Genomic DNA, 12,667 nt, shown 5'->3' with positions numbered 1-12,667 from the left:
CAAAGAGGAGGAATAAAAGATTATCTCAGGTTGGTAGTGCAGGACTGCAGGGGGCTTCTGTTCCAGCTGTTCATGATCTATATCAATTTTAGGCTGATGAGACCACATGTCACATTTCCAAGTTTACTGATGAGACTAAATTTGGTGAAATCATTCGTGAAGAGATTGATGTAAAGAAGCTTCAAGATGTTATAGTCAAGCTGAGTGGGCAGATGGAATATCATGTAGAAAAATGTGAGTTCACCCAATTTGGTGCACACAACAGAAAAGCAAAGGAGTATTATTAAATGGTAAGACACTGGGTAGTGGTGATGCTTAATTAGCCAAGATGTGCATGCACCCAAGACACTTGCAAGCAAAACAAGCGATTAAGATGGCCATTGGCATATTAGCCTTGATTAGGATAGGATTTGAATACAGGTGTAAAGATGTCTTACTCCAATGGTATGGGATCTCAGTTAGACTGCACCTGGAGTATTGTGCATTCTTTTCATCTGCTTAACTAAAAATTCACGCAGTCACCCTGGAAGAAGAGCAGCTCAGATTCAAGACTAGTTCCAGTGCTGTTGAAGGAGAGGTTGATTAGCCTGGACAGTCAAGCTAGACGAGAAAGTCAAACTGAATAAATCAAGCTTTCTAAACTAAAATGTGTTGAAAAAAAGATGTGAAGCTACAGAAATATTGATTCCCCTTTAACAATCAGGCAGACACAATGGATCATAATTTTTAAAATTTAAACCTATGGTATAGTAACAGGCCATTACACCCTACTGACCTACAACTCTAGTATGATTCAAACAGTGGGAAGAAATCAGAGCCACCGGGGAAAACCCATGCAGATACAGGGAGAAGGTACAAACTCCTTACAGACAGCACAGGATTCAAATCTGCCGGTGCTTTAAAAGCATTGTGCTAACCGTTACACTAACCATGTCACCCCAATGAAAGTTAATTTCTTATTGCTTGGTTTAGAATTGATTCTTGACTCTATGATCAAAAGAGAAAGAATAAATCCTTGATCCTATAATCTATAAAGATAAAGAGTTCCTTTTCTGAGTCCCCAAGCAGAAAGAAAACAATTATAGCAAACATCTTTAAGGTTGGACTTACCCATCCAAAAAAAATATATATATCCAATGATTTCTTACTTAATTTGTGTTGGGCAAAAATAAAGAAAACATCTGTTCAAATCACATAATTAATAAACATTCAGGAAATAAGTAAACAATCAAAATTGAATCATCTATTTAAGATGATTTTCTATATTTAAACAATGATTGATTTCAAAAGTTTGATAGAAATTTAAATTGGGAAGAACACTCAATGAAAATAAATGCATTAAAAACCTGGTCTTCAGTGATGTTTAGCATGTTTTTCTCCTTTTCTTGATTGAAAACAAAACATTTCTCTTTTCTTTTGGGTAACAAGTCAGAAGTGATTGAAGGAATCCAGGGAAGGCTTTCTGAATCCTTCCACAAGCCTTAGTCAGTTTTTTCTTCAATGTTGAAACCAATTTCAACTTTTACTAATTGATTCACTATATTCTGGAGTTACATCTTTTAATGAATCGGACCAATCACAACAATGGTAGAAGTTGCCTGCAATCATTTATTTTAGTCATCTGGTTTTGCTGACAGGCGGTCATTTGTTGCCCATCACAAAATCGTCCTGAGAATGTGGTGAGAATCTATCTTTGTAAATTGCTGCAGTCCTTCTGGAAGGTAATTTCACAAAGCTGTTCAGCAGTGTATTCCACGATCTAAACCCAACAGCAATGAAAAGCTGATGGGTTAAAGCCTAAACAGGTGCAGGATCAGAGCTGAAGATTGATCACTGGTGCTGGACAGACTAGGAAGTCCTGAATCTTATTGACATAGTTGGATAAGTCTTTATCTGAGGCTTGTTTTTATTTATCAAAGTCTAAGCATTAACTCATTCTTTTCCACAGGCATGGCTGTGGAGATCCTCAGGACTTTTTCTATGTCCATCCATTTTCAGTTCTTTTGTCCACGTAGTTCCCAGAAGGTGGTGTGTTCATCCTTTTAGACATGAGGTTATAGGTGTCAGCTAAGTGTGAATTCATGATACACGAGTGTCAAGACAATGATCAATCTGAATTAATCTTGCTGGCGTATATGCACTTTTCTCAATCACCACCATTACTGACCATGCTCATCAAAAAGAAATTAATAAGTGGATATTCAATAGCATTGCCTTTGTAGATACTCTTATCATTAATATCTCAGTGATCATCAATGAATGGAAACATCTGACCCATTGCTCAAATATGTCAGGAGGTGGGTATTTTGTGGTGAATGGCCAACTTCCCGATTACTCAGGTCTTTTCATCACATACCAGGTACAAATGTGGTTGTGATGCATGCAACTCCACAACAGTAAAGAAGTTAAATATTATGAAAGATATAACAGCTTGTTTAATAGGAATCCATCTATATTTGAACATTCAATTCATCTGCCACAGGTTGCAATTTGTACCACCCACAAAATGCACTTCAGCAACTTGCCAAGACTTTGACAGAATCTCCCAAACTGGAAACCGCTACCACCAGGCCAAGGTTAGCAAGTACATCAAAGCACCAACCTGCCATTTCCCCTGAAGGTCACACACTAATTATGACTTGGAAACAGACCATTTTGTTCTTTTAACAGAGTCAGGTCAATATCCTGCAACAAAACAGCACTTGAAGAAACTTTACTGCAGCAAATACAGTAATTTAAAAAGGCAGCTCGCCACCCACTTCTTAAGTATATAATGACAGATGAACAATCAACGTCAGCAACACTCACAAACCATAAATGAAATTAAGAAAATAATTATCCTGGCCCACTTATATTTTAAACATTTCTCATATTCATTTAAGATTTACAGCAATCACAGTACTTTGAATTTGTTATTTTGAGTAAAAGTACTTTCCCTCTAAAAGAAATAGTAGCATGAGAAAAGGGGTTATACAAAATTTGATGAAAAGCTGACAAATTGCTTTTTAAGTGATTGAAACAAAATAGAAGTATTCAGCTAGAGAATGTTTATTGACGTACATGCAGTCAGTGTATTCAATATTTCAACTCTAAATGGAACACCATGGTGCAAAGAAATGATTTGTCAAAGTTGGCAAAGAGTCTGCATGACTCCAAGTTATTGAGGTGCAAATCAGTGTACAGATGTCTCTTTGCTACAAATAATGACTTCACTCACAAAATCAATTTGGATCGTGAATCATGTTTATCCAACTCATTCACATTGCTAAGGGTTGTGAAACACTGTGCCCCATGAATACTTACACAGCATGAAGGGAGTGTGTCTCAGTAGATGCTGACAGTTTTCTAATTGAAAAATAGCAAATACCATGTCAAGTCATTCCAATCTATAAACTGTGAGCACTTGTTGAGTGCGCTTTATTATATTATTTCAAAGTTATATTGTAGTAGCTCACAGCTGCTCTTTTAGTTCCAAGACAATTTGGTTTATGGTGTGAATTTGAGTTATGCATTGATCAATTTTTTGTTCCACTTTTGGAGATGTATTAGCATTGGATATAGAACCAATATCAAAACTGTAAAAGCAGTTAATAATGTTACAATTAAAGACATGGAAATGTATGTGGGTCAAAATTTGGCATTGATGAAATTCAGATATAGAAATTTTTAATCATTTATGAAGATAAATGAATGATGTTTATTGCCTAAAACAATTTAGTTTATCAAACAAAACTGTTGATAAGGCAGACCTCTGAGACAGAAGGTTGTGTGTTTAATTCCCATATTGTAATATTGAAAAGAAAAATCAGGCTGATAAATCAGTGCCCAATTTAGGATGTGTTCCAGTTTTGGAGGTGGAAGATGGGCATCCTTTGCTGCCTTTCTTCAACGCAAGATGGAAGCAACTGCTGATCACGCTCCACTTTCAAATGTCTACAAAACTGAATTTCTCAACAGTAGAACAAAGCATAGCTGCTTTTTAAAATCATGTTTTAAATAATGACTTTAACTACATCCTCACAGAAAATACACAGACATCATTTTGAAGAAGGGTTGTTTTTTTTTGTTTCCTACAATATTTATCCCTCAATCAACATGATATAAACTGATTTCATGTGAAAGTTTGCTGTGTGCAAATTAACTGCCACATTTATGACCTTACAAATGTAACTGCACTTCAGAACCAGAAAGTCCAGTAAATACTCAACTGGTCAGGTAGCATGTGAATTTTCTGATTGAACTATTTTGGTCATCAACGCATAACATTAACTTTTTTCCCCTCTCCACAGATATTGCTTACATTACTAAATAATTTCAGCATATTTTATTTCAGAGTTCAGTGACTTTTTTTTCTCTTTAATAACTACCCTTCAATGTCAGCATTTTGGAAAGATGTAAGAAATACACATTATAATTTCATTAGTAAGTCACAGACTTGTGCAGGCATGCTGTAATACCTGGATCTGCAGTAGATAAGAATGGTGGATGCTCTCCCTGTCCACACTACTCCAATGCTTGATTTACAACTTGAGACATGTTCGTCCTGGATACAAACTCAATATTTCCTACCCTACAAGAATTCTGAAGGAAAGCTTGGGGCATAAACACCTACAATAATTACCTTGTATCTGACTCAAAAACTCATAAGTTGAACTTCAATCTATGGAGATCCCTAAACAGTTTGAAGATTTTACATTGCAGTTTAAAGCCACCTGATGCATAAACAACAGTTTAAGACTCTGCCTGGCTGCAATGGTGAAACTGTAGATCATGTGATAATGACCTGCTTCAATACAATCTTCGGACAACAGTTACGTGTGCACTCTGGCAGAACTGGTCAGGAGATGTGAATTAAAACTGTGCTGGCAATTTCTGCTATTAAAGACACATGCATGAAAGACTTCAAGACTTCACATGAAGAGCATCAGCAGAGCCTTTATGCTGTGTTACTCAGATTATGCTGGGAAATCTACTTCTCCGATCTTACTTCAGCTAGACCTGGCATGGGATTGGAGCCCCCTTTCATTCAACTGGGGATTTCAAATCTGGAGAGTAGGAGGAAAAATGTAAATTAAAATTTTACTTACTTTACTTTTACTCAATATTTCTTAGTCTCCATTAACAATGGCGTGAAGCAAGGCTGCGTTCTCGCACCAACCCTCTTTTCAATCTTCTTCAGCATGATGCTGAAACAAGCCATGAAAGATCTCAACAATGAAGACGCTGTTTACATCCGGTACCGCACGGATGGCAGTCTCTTCAATCTGAGGCGCCTGCAAGCTCACACCAAGACACAAGAGCAACTTGTCCATGAACTACTCTTTGCAGATGATGCCGCTTTAGTTGCCCATTCAGAGTTTTAGTTTTAGTTGCCTCTTCAGCGCTTGACATCCTGTTTTGCGGAAACTGCCAAAATGTTTGGCCTGGAAGTCAGCCTGAAGAAAACTGAGGTCCTCCATCAGCCAGCTCCCCACCATGACTACCAGCCCCCCCAATATCTCCATCGGGCACACAAAACTCAAAACGGTCAACCAGTTTACCTATCTCGGCTGCACCATTTCATTGGATGCAAGGATCGACAATGAGATAGACAACAGACTCGCCAAGGCAAATAGCGCCTTTGAAGACTACACAAAAGAGTCTGGAAAAACAACCAAATGAAAAACCTCACAAAGATTAGCGTATACAGAGCCATCGTCATACCCACACTCCTGTTCGGCTCCGAATGCTTCCACCAGCATTGTCTCCGCTCCATCCTCAACATTCATTGGAGCGACTTCATCTCCAATATCGAAGTACTCGAGATGGCAGAGGCCGAGAGCATCGAATCCACGCTGCTGAAGATCAAACTGCGCTGGGTAGGACACGTCTCCAGAATGGAGGACTATCGCCTTCCCAAGATCGTGTTATATGGCGAGCTCTCCACTGGCCACTGAGACAGAGGTGCACCAAAGAAGAGGTACAAGGACTGCCTAAAGAAAGCTCTTGGTGCCTGCCACATTGACCACCGCCAGTGGGCTGATATCGCCTCAAATCGTGCATCTTGGCGCCTCACAGTTCGGCGGGCAGCAACCTCCTTTGAAGAAGACCGCAGAGCCCACCTCACTGTCAAAAGACAAAGGAGGAAAAACCCAACACCCAACCCCAACCAACCAATTTTCCCTTGCAACCACTGCAACCATGTCTGCCTGTCCCGCATCGGACATTTCAGCCACAAACGAGCCTGCAGCTGACGTGGACATTACCGTCCGCGAAGCCAAGCCAAAGGAGAAAGTCTTTTAATATGCTTTTAACTTATAAAAAAAATAAAAACTGCTTAAGAATTACAAAAACATCATTAAACGAGTGCAGAGGCATAGATTGCATCTGGAAAGGATTGTATCTAATTGTAAAAATCAGCAATCTGTCAATCTCGAAATTAGTAGTTGTTCTAATTTTAGAATTTAATTCAGAATTGTAAATTTAACAAATGTATCAATTGCAAACTTAATCAACAGCAAATAAGCTGCTTACCAATGGCAGTTAGCAATTAATTAGATAGCTATAATTGATTAGCTAAATGGATGGTAATATTGTTCAGCAGAGACCATGTCAGAACTTGGGAATTTTTAGTGTATCATAAAACTGTATGTAAGGAATCCGTTCCTCCTGAAGCACAGAATGTGGATGCAACTTGATCTCAGTGTAGAACTCAGGAATTTAATCAACACAGATGGTCGATGCAGAGGGGAAAGAGGTATTGCTTATTTCCTTAATTTACCCAAATATGGTACCAAAGCTATCTTGTAACTGTCTGGGAACTTGAGGAAAATGACAGGCTCATTTGATTGATCAGACAAGCTGATGGATTTCCTGGTAACATAACATTTTATTCTATTGCTTGGACTTGTGTTATGTTCCTCTTCAAAGAAACTGAGGTAGAATATGCTCCTCAATCTCACCGCGTGCATATGCTGCACGACACATGCAATCTAGGATGTTTCCTGTGCTCTAGACCATAACAGGCGCAGGAAGTAGGAACTAAGAACATGTATGTTATACAGGGAACTAGCATTTATAGAACACAGATAAGTCTTCAATAGCATAATATTTAGCAAACATTCTTAAACTTCAGGAGCTGAGCCTCAGTCACCTCTCTGCACTGGAACCTCCATTTCCTGTCAAACAAACCACAATCAGTGAAGATAGGTAACAACATCACCTTCATGATCACACTCAACACCGGATTTCCTCAAGGAAGTGTACTCAGTCCGTGATGATACTCCCTCTACACCACAACTGTATACCTAAATACTGTTTCAATTCCACTTTCAAATTTGCCAATGACACCACAGAAGCCCGCCAGGTGTCAAATAACAATGAGTCAGAATACAGAAAAGAGATGGAATGTCTAGTGGTATGGTGCCAGGATGACAAGCTCTCTCTTAATGTCATTAAGATGAGGGAAATGATCACTGACTTCAGGAGAGGAGGCACAGTCCACCCCCAATTAAGACGATGCTGACACGTAAAACGAAACAGCAATCCTCTGTTTTGTAATCTTTTCCTGTTTTGTAATTTAATTTAATTCCTCTTACAAACAGTGTGCTGCAGTAGTTATGTTTCACATATCAGCAAATATCAGTGGACTAATCCTGATGTACCAAGCAAAGAACTATATACAACTTATCTTCATCCAACACCCACATCTGATTTCCAGTAGCGGTTACTCAATACCAGTCAGAGTCAAAGCAATGGCTAGATTTTCCCTTTCTCAGCCTAGATGAACTGGGATCCAATTACCAACCACAACTCTAATTGTGTATATAACAAGCCAAATCTTGAATTCTTGGGTCCCAAGGTCCAGTACCAAAGCTTTCTTCATTTGGAATGGATCTCAGGTTTTGTAAAGCAAGTATTTTCTTCTTTTCTCTATGAGAGCAACCAATTCAGAGTTCTAAGACCTATGACAATCATAAGGACTTGCTTCTCACATCCACTAATATTGATTTGTAAATAGCTGATGCAAACTGGATAACTCTCCCACACAATGCAAAAATTTTAGCTGCTTCTGCAAAAGATGCAGTGGTTCTCTCTAACAACAGGTAAATGAGTCATGAAGATCTTTTATCCCACCTAGAAATTAACTTGCACCTTCTGGAAAAGCAAAGATAGAAAGTACTCTTCTATGTCAAAGCAAATGCTTATAATGTTTACAAGCTGAGATACAACAAATACATAAAATTCCTTAAAAATCTTAGCAATTTTATGGTCACATAAATGGTTAGATTGTTTTGTTGTATGAATTCAATGGTAGTTTGCTACCATGGGAATAAAAAAGGAAAGAGAAATAAAAATAGTTTTTATTCATTTGTGAATCTTGAGAATGCCATGGAGCACATTATGAATCCTGGTCCTAATTTATTTGTCCCGCTTCCAAAATGAACTTTTCATCTGACTGTTTTCTTCTCTTCATCCCAAGAATGAAAAACAAACAATTTTATTTGCTGATTCGCAGAACCAAAGAAAAATTGCCAAGAAATGCATCCTCGGTCGACTCTGCTAACGGGCTACATGGCAGCATATTCATATTGTGCATTGCCTCTAAAGTTAGTGGAACTGAATTTTGGTTGCGAAGTACAAATGATAGTTGCTTCTATAGAGCACTATAAATAACACTATATTAAACCAGGGATGAACTTCTAGATGCTTGATTTCTTTGCTTTTTATGGTTCTTTATCTGTTAAACTCAGTATCAAACACAGTTGGAACATTCTGATTAATGTTTAAGCAACCAGGATCAAATATTCAAAAAAATGTCCTGAAATTGGGCCTAATCTGGTGACATGACTGTTTGCTGATGTTGATGCTGTGCTAAATTATTAAACTGACTTGTTACTGTTCCCAAACTCAAAACATACAAGTATGGCCTAGTGAGAAACATCTCACTTTTGCACAAGATTTCTATTAATAATCAAATCAACATGACTGAACATTAATATTAAGAGAAAATACCAACCTTTATTCCACTCTGAACCTGCTTATGAATATCAAAGAATGGTTCCTTCAGTAATTCTCCATCTGGAGTGTAAATCTTTACAAAACCTTCCTTTTCCAAGATGAAGAGTCTTTGTGATCCATCTCCACAATGCACTAATCCAGTAGGCTGCACAAGTCCACTGACCACCTCATGAAGGCAGTAACAGTTTTTTTTATATTTTCTAAAGATAAAGTAAAATATTTAATTACTTCTAATGACAAGATTAATTTCAACCAAAAACAATTTGGCAATTTTGCCAACATTACAAAAAGGAAAATGTATTAAGCAATCAGCATATTTCCACAATTTATTGACAGGCTATATACAGGGGACACAAGAGAGACAGCAGATGCTGAAATCTGGATCAAAACATTTACTGCAGGAACTTAGCAGGTCGGGCAGCATCAGAGGGAGAAAAAGAAGTCAACATTTTGGGACTGATAGAAGGGAACATGCTGTTTTACCTTTTTTGAAGACATGTCATTCAAAATATAGAGTGTGCACACAACTTTGAACCAGATTCAATCTGTTTGGACCTAAAGTTTTATTTACCTCAGGGATAGGAGGACTCTAAATAGAATAAACCTAATCCGATTCAAACCATGACAATTCTGTCACAAAAAATCCATTACTTATTGACAGTTAACGCAAATTGACTTAATGCATAATAGTTAATATAGTGAAATTATGGTGTAAACACAAATCAATATAACACATAACCCAATGGAGTTTTGTTCTACTCATTGGTGCAAAAGGATAAAAAGAAGTTCCTACTTTTGTAAAACATGCTCTTCTTCCTGTGTGGTTATGAAAAAGTAACAGCATTTTTAATAACAATCAAACTGCTGTGACCGTTCAGAGAATCAACATCTTTTCCCATGTAGCTTATTATATACTTGAAAATTGCGAGACATATGGGTTAACTTTTCAAGAATCTAGTTTCTGCTATGCAAGCCAAACACCTTCTCTGACTGTAAAATCTGACTGTAAGAAAATTCATAGTGGCCCTGTGAACATCAGACCTTCACAGATGGGCAAGTCATGAACAGTGTTAAAGCTTGAGTACTATATTAAAAAAAATTATATTTTTGTGTGATATTCAAACCATTCAATGAATGTCTATTATGTAGATTATCTGCTTGCAAAATCAATTTACAGAGATTTGATCAAACCAGACAGAAATAATTCTGAGGCAAACAGTGTTATTTTGGAGATTTTGACACAATGCTTGTTAACAGAAAATTTTCAGTAGCTTATTTTCAAATGCAAAATCAAATTAATTTTAAGCTAAATATATACTAATGGTATGTAAAATGCAATAACTAGACAGACATTAAAGAAATGTTTTACATTTAACTTTGTTAAAAATACTACAAATACCTTAGATCTGAAATAAAGTAGAAAAGCAAGTTTTAAAGTGTTGGGTGATCCAAAATGTTAACTTTTCTTTTACAAATAGTATTGAATACTCTGTGTATTTCAACATTTTATCTTGTAGTGCATAAATGTGTTCCAGAACTGCAAGAAATTATCTTGAAGAGCTACGATGACTTAATTTGTTAAAACCATCAAAACTAAGTGATGCAACCTGGAACCCTGGCAATGCTAACTCCTAGCCATTAAATTCATACTTCAATTCTCAATGATGATCATTTTCATAAGGTATCCTGCACACTGAGGTTAGATAAAATTACACCTCATACATGGTCAATATAATTTGCCTTGAGTATGCCTTTAAGGATCTGACATTACACCTTACTGTACCTTCAACTAGTTACTTGAAACAAATCCTTGATTATCAGTAAACATGCAGTTACTAAGGCATACAAAGTTAAAAGAGGGTCTGGATTAATGAGCAACTGAACATAAGGACTCTGGGTGCTGATTGAAAAAAAAGAAATTACGTTGCTAATTGCACTTTCTAACATTAGTTTAGTAGACTGAAGCTGGGTCTTTAAATAGGATGAAGGTTTTCCACCTCTCCTACACATTAAGAAAGTGAGCTCCAGATCCTAACCAGTATCTAGGTGAAAAGGATGACCCTGATCTCTACATTAATGCTTTTATCTTAAACCTTTACCCTCTGGTTTTTGCCAGCTTGTCTTGGTCCCTCATAACTCTGTATAGTCTCCAGGTGTTCCAAAGACAATGACCCATGGTTTCCTATCATTCCTCATCCTTACAACTTCCCAGCCCCGGTAATATAAATCAGCTGGGTGCCCTCTCCAGTTCAATACTGCCCTTCTTGTATTGTGGTGACCCAAACTGTATGCAAAACAGCTGTGGCCAAACTGGTGTAATATACATTAGCTTCCCTTCTCAGCTAATAGAGGAAAGCATCCTTACTGATATTTTTATGAAAGGTAATTATTTTATTTCTCTCTCTCTACATACGCTAACTGACCTTTTTGAGTATTCCAGTATTTTAATTTTTTTACATTAAAGCATCCGTTTTATCCTTTTAATCACCTTACTGACCTATCCTGTGGACTCGACCTAACCACCACTCATCATCATGCCTTTAAGTATATAGTCCTTTGTCTTGTTCCATCTCCACAAATGCAATGCTCAGAATTAAATTCCATTTGCTATTCTTCTGCCCAATGGTCTACATTAACATTGTCTTGTGGAACTTACTGTCAACCATATGTTTAATTTTCGCATCATCTGCAAAATTCATTATCGTGCCAACTATATTAAGTTCCAATTTATTAATGTACATCACAGAAAGCAAGGGGAGTAAACACTGAGCTGTGTGGAATTCCAAATGTAAAGAGCCTTCCAACTGCAAAAATATTTATCATTACTCTTGAAACTGAGCTAATTTTTGATCAAATTTGCTGTTCACCCTTGGATCCCACAGACTTTTCCCTCACTGACCAGCATGTCTTGTGGAGCCTTATTAATAACCACTGAGTTTAAACTTACTGTTGTATAAATGCTTGGTTCACCCCTTCTTTCTTTACAGCACAATATTAGCAATCCTCTAATCTTTTGGCTGCAGTCCTGAAGCCAGGGTGAACTGAAAATTCATTGTCAGAGTCTCCACAACTTTTTTTTCCCTTCACTTTAAAATTTGAGATATATTTCATCAAAGCCATTTTCAAAGATGTCAAATGGCTTAAAACACCATGTTTTACTATCTTGACTTCATCTAATATTTTAAATTTGTTCATCTTAAACTACCACATCAACATCTTTTCTGAAATCAATCATAAAACACTCATTAATATATCTCCTTGATGTATTGATGCACTATCTGCTTGTTTCTAATATGTACTGATGCTGGACATTGGGAGTAATCAAGAAGTTAAGATCTTTAAGATCTTCTTAATTTGTTACCTCTGTTAACATTCCCTGTTCAGAATTATTCAGAGACTGCTCAGTGGTATCTCTGGTTAATGTATGAGGAGGCTTTGATGGTTTTTGGCCTATACTCACTTGTTTAGATGGATGAATGCTGTATTTCCTTGAAATAGACTAAATATTGAAAGGGCTAGGTAGAGTGGGTGTGGAGAAGATGTTTCCAGGAGTGGAAGAGTCTAGGCCTCAGAAATAAAAGGACATGCCATTAGAACACAGATGAGGAGGAAGTTCTTCAGACAGAAGGTGGTGAATCTGTGGAATTTGTTGCCACAGATGTGGAAG

At 37.2% G+C, this 12,667-nt stretch overlaps 1 protein-coding gene across 2 annotated transcripts in view; it reads right to left on the bottom strand.

Moving 5' to 3' along the window:
- hhip (hedgehog interacting protein) overlaps positions 1–12,667 on the bottom strand; it is a 140,224-nt gene that overhangs the window by 109,369 nt on the left and 18,188 nt on the right. For both annotated transcript variants that reach the window (XM_069926308.1, XM_069926309.1), the window contains exon 4: positions 8,999–9,200. In XM_069926308.1, coding sequence (XP_069782409.1) covers positions 8,999–9,200 — 202 coding nt within the window. The remainder of the gene's footprint in view (positions 1–8,998; positions 9,201–12,667) is intronic.

This window comes from Narcine bancroftii, chromosome 3, assembly GCF_036971445.1.
Source record: "Narcine bancroftii isolate sNarBan1 chromosome 3, sNarBan1.hap1, whole genome shotgun sequence".
Lineage (NCBI taxonomy): Eukaryota > Metazoa > Chordata > Chondrichthyes > Torpediniformes > Narcinidae > Narcine > Narcine bancroftii.
Note: the sequence above shows the minus strand (reverse complement) of the source record. Positions and strands in the feature narration are given on the sequence as shown.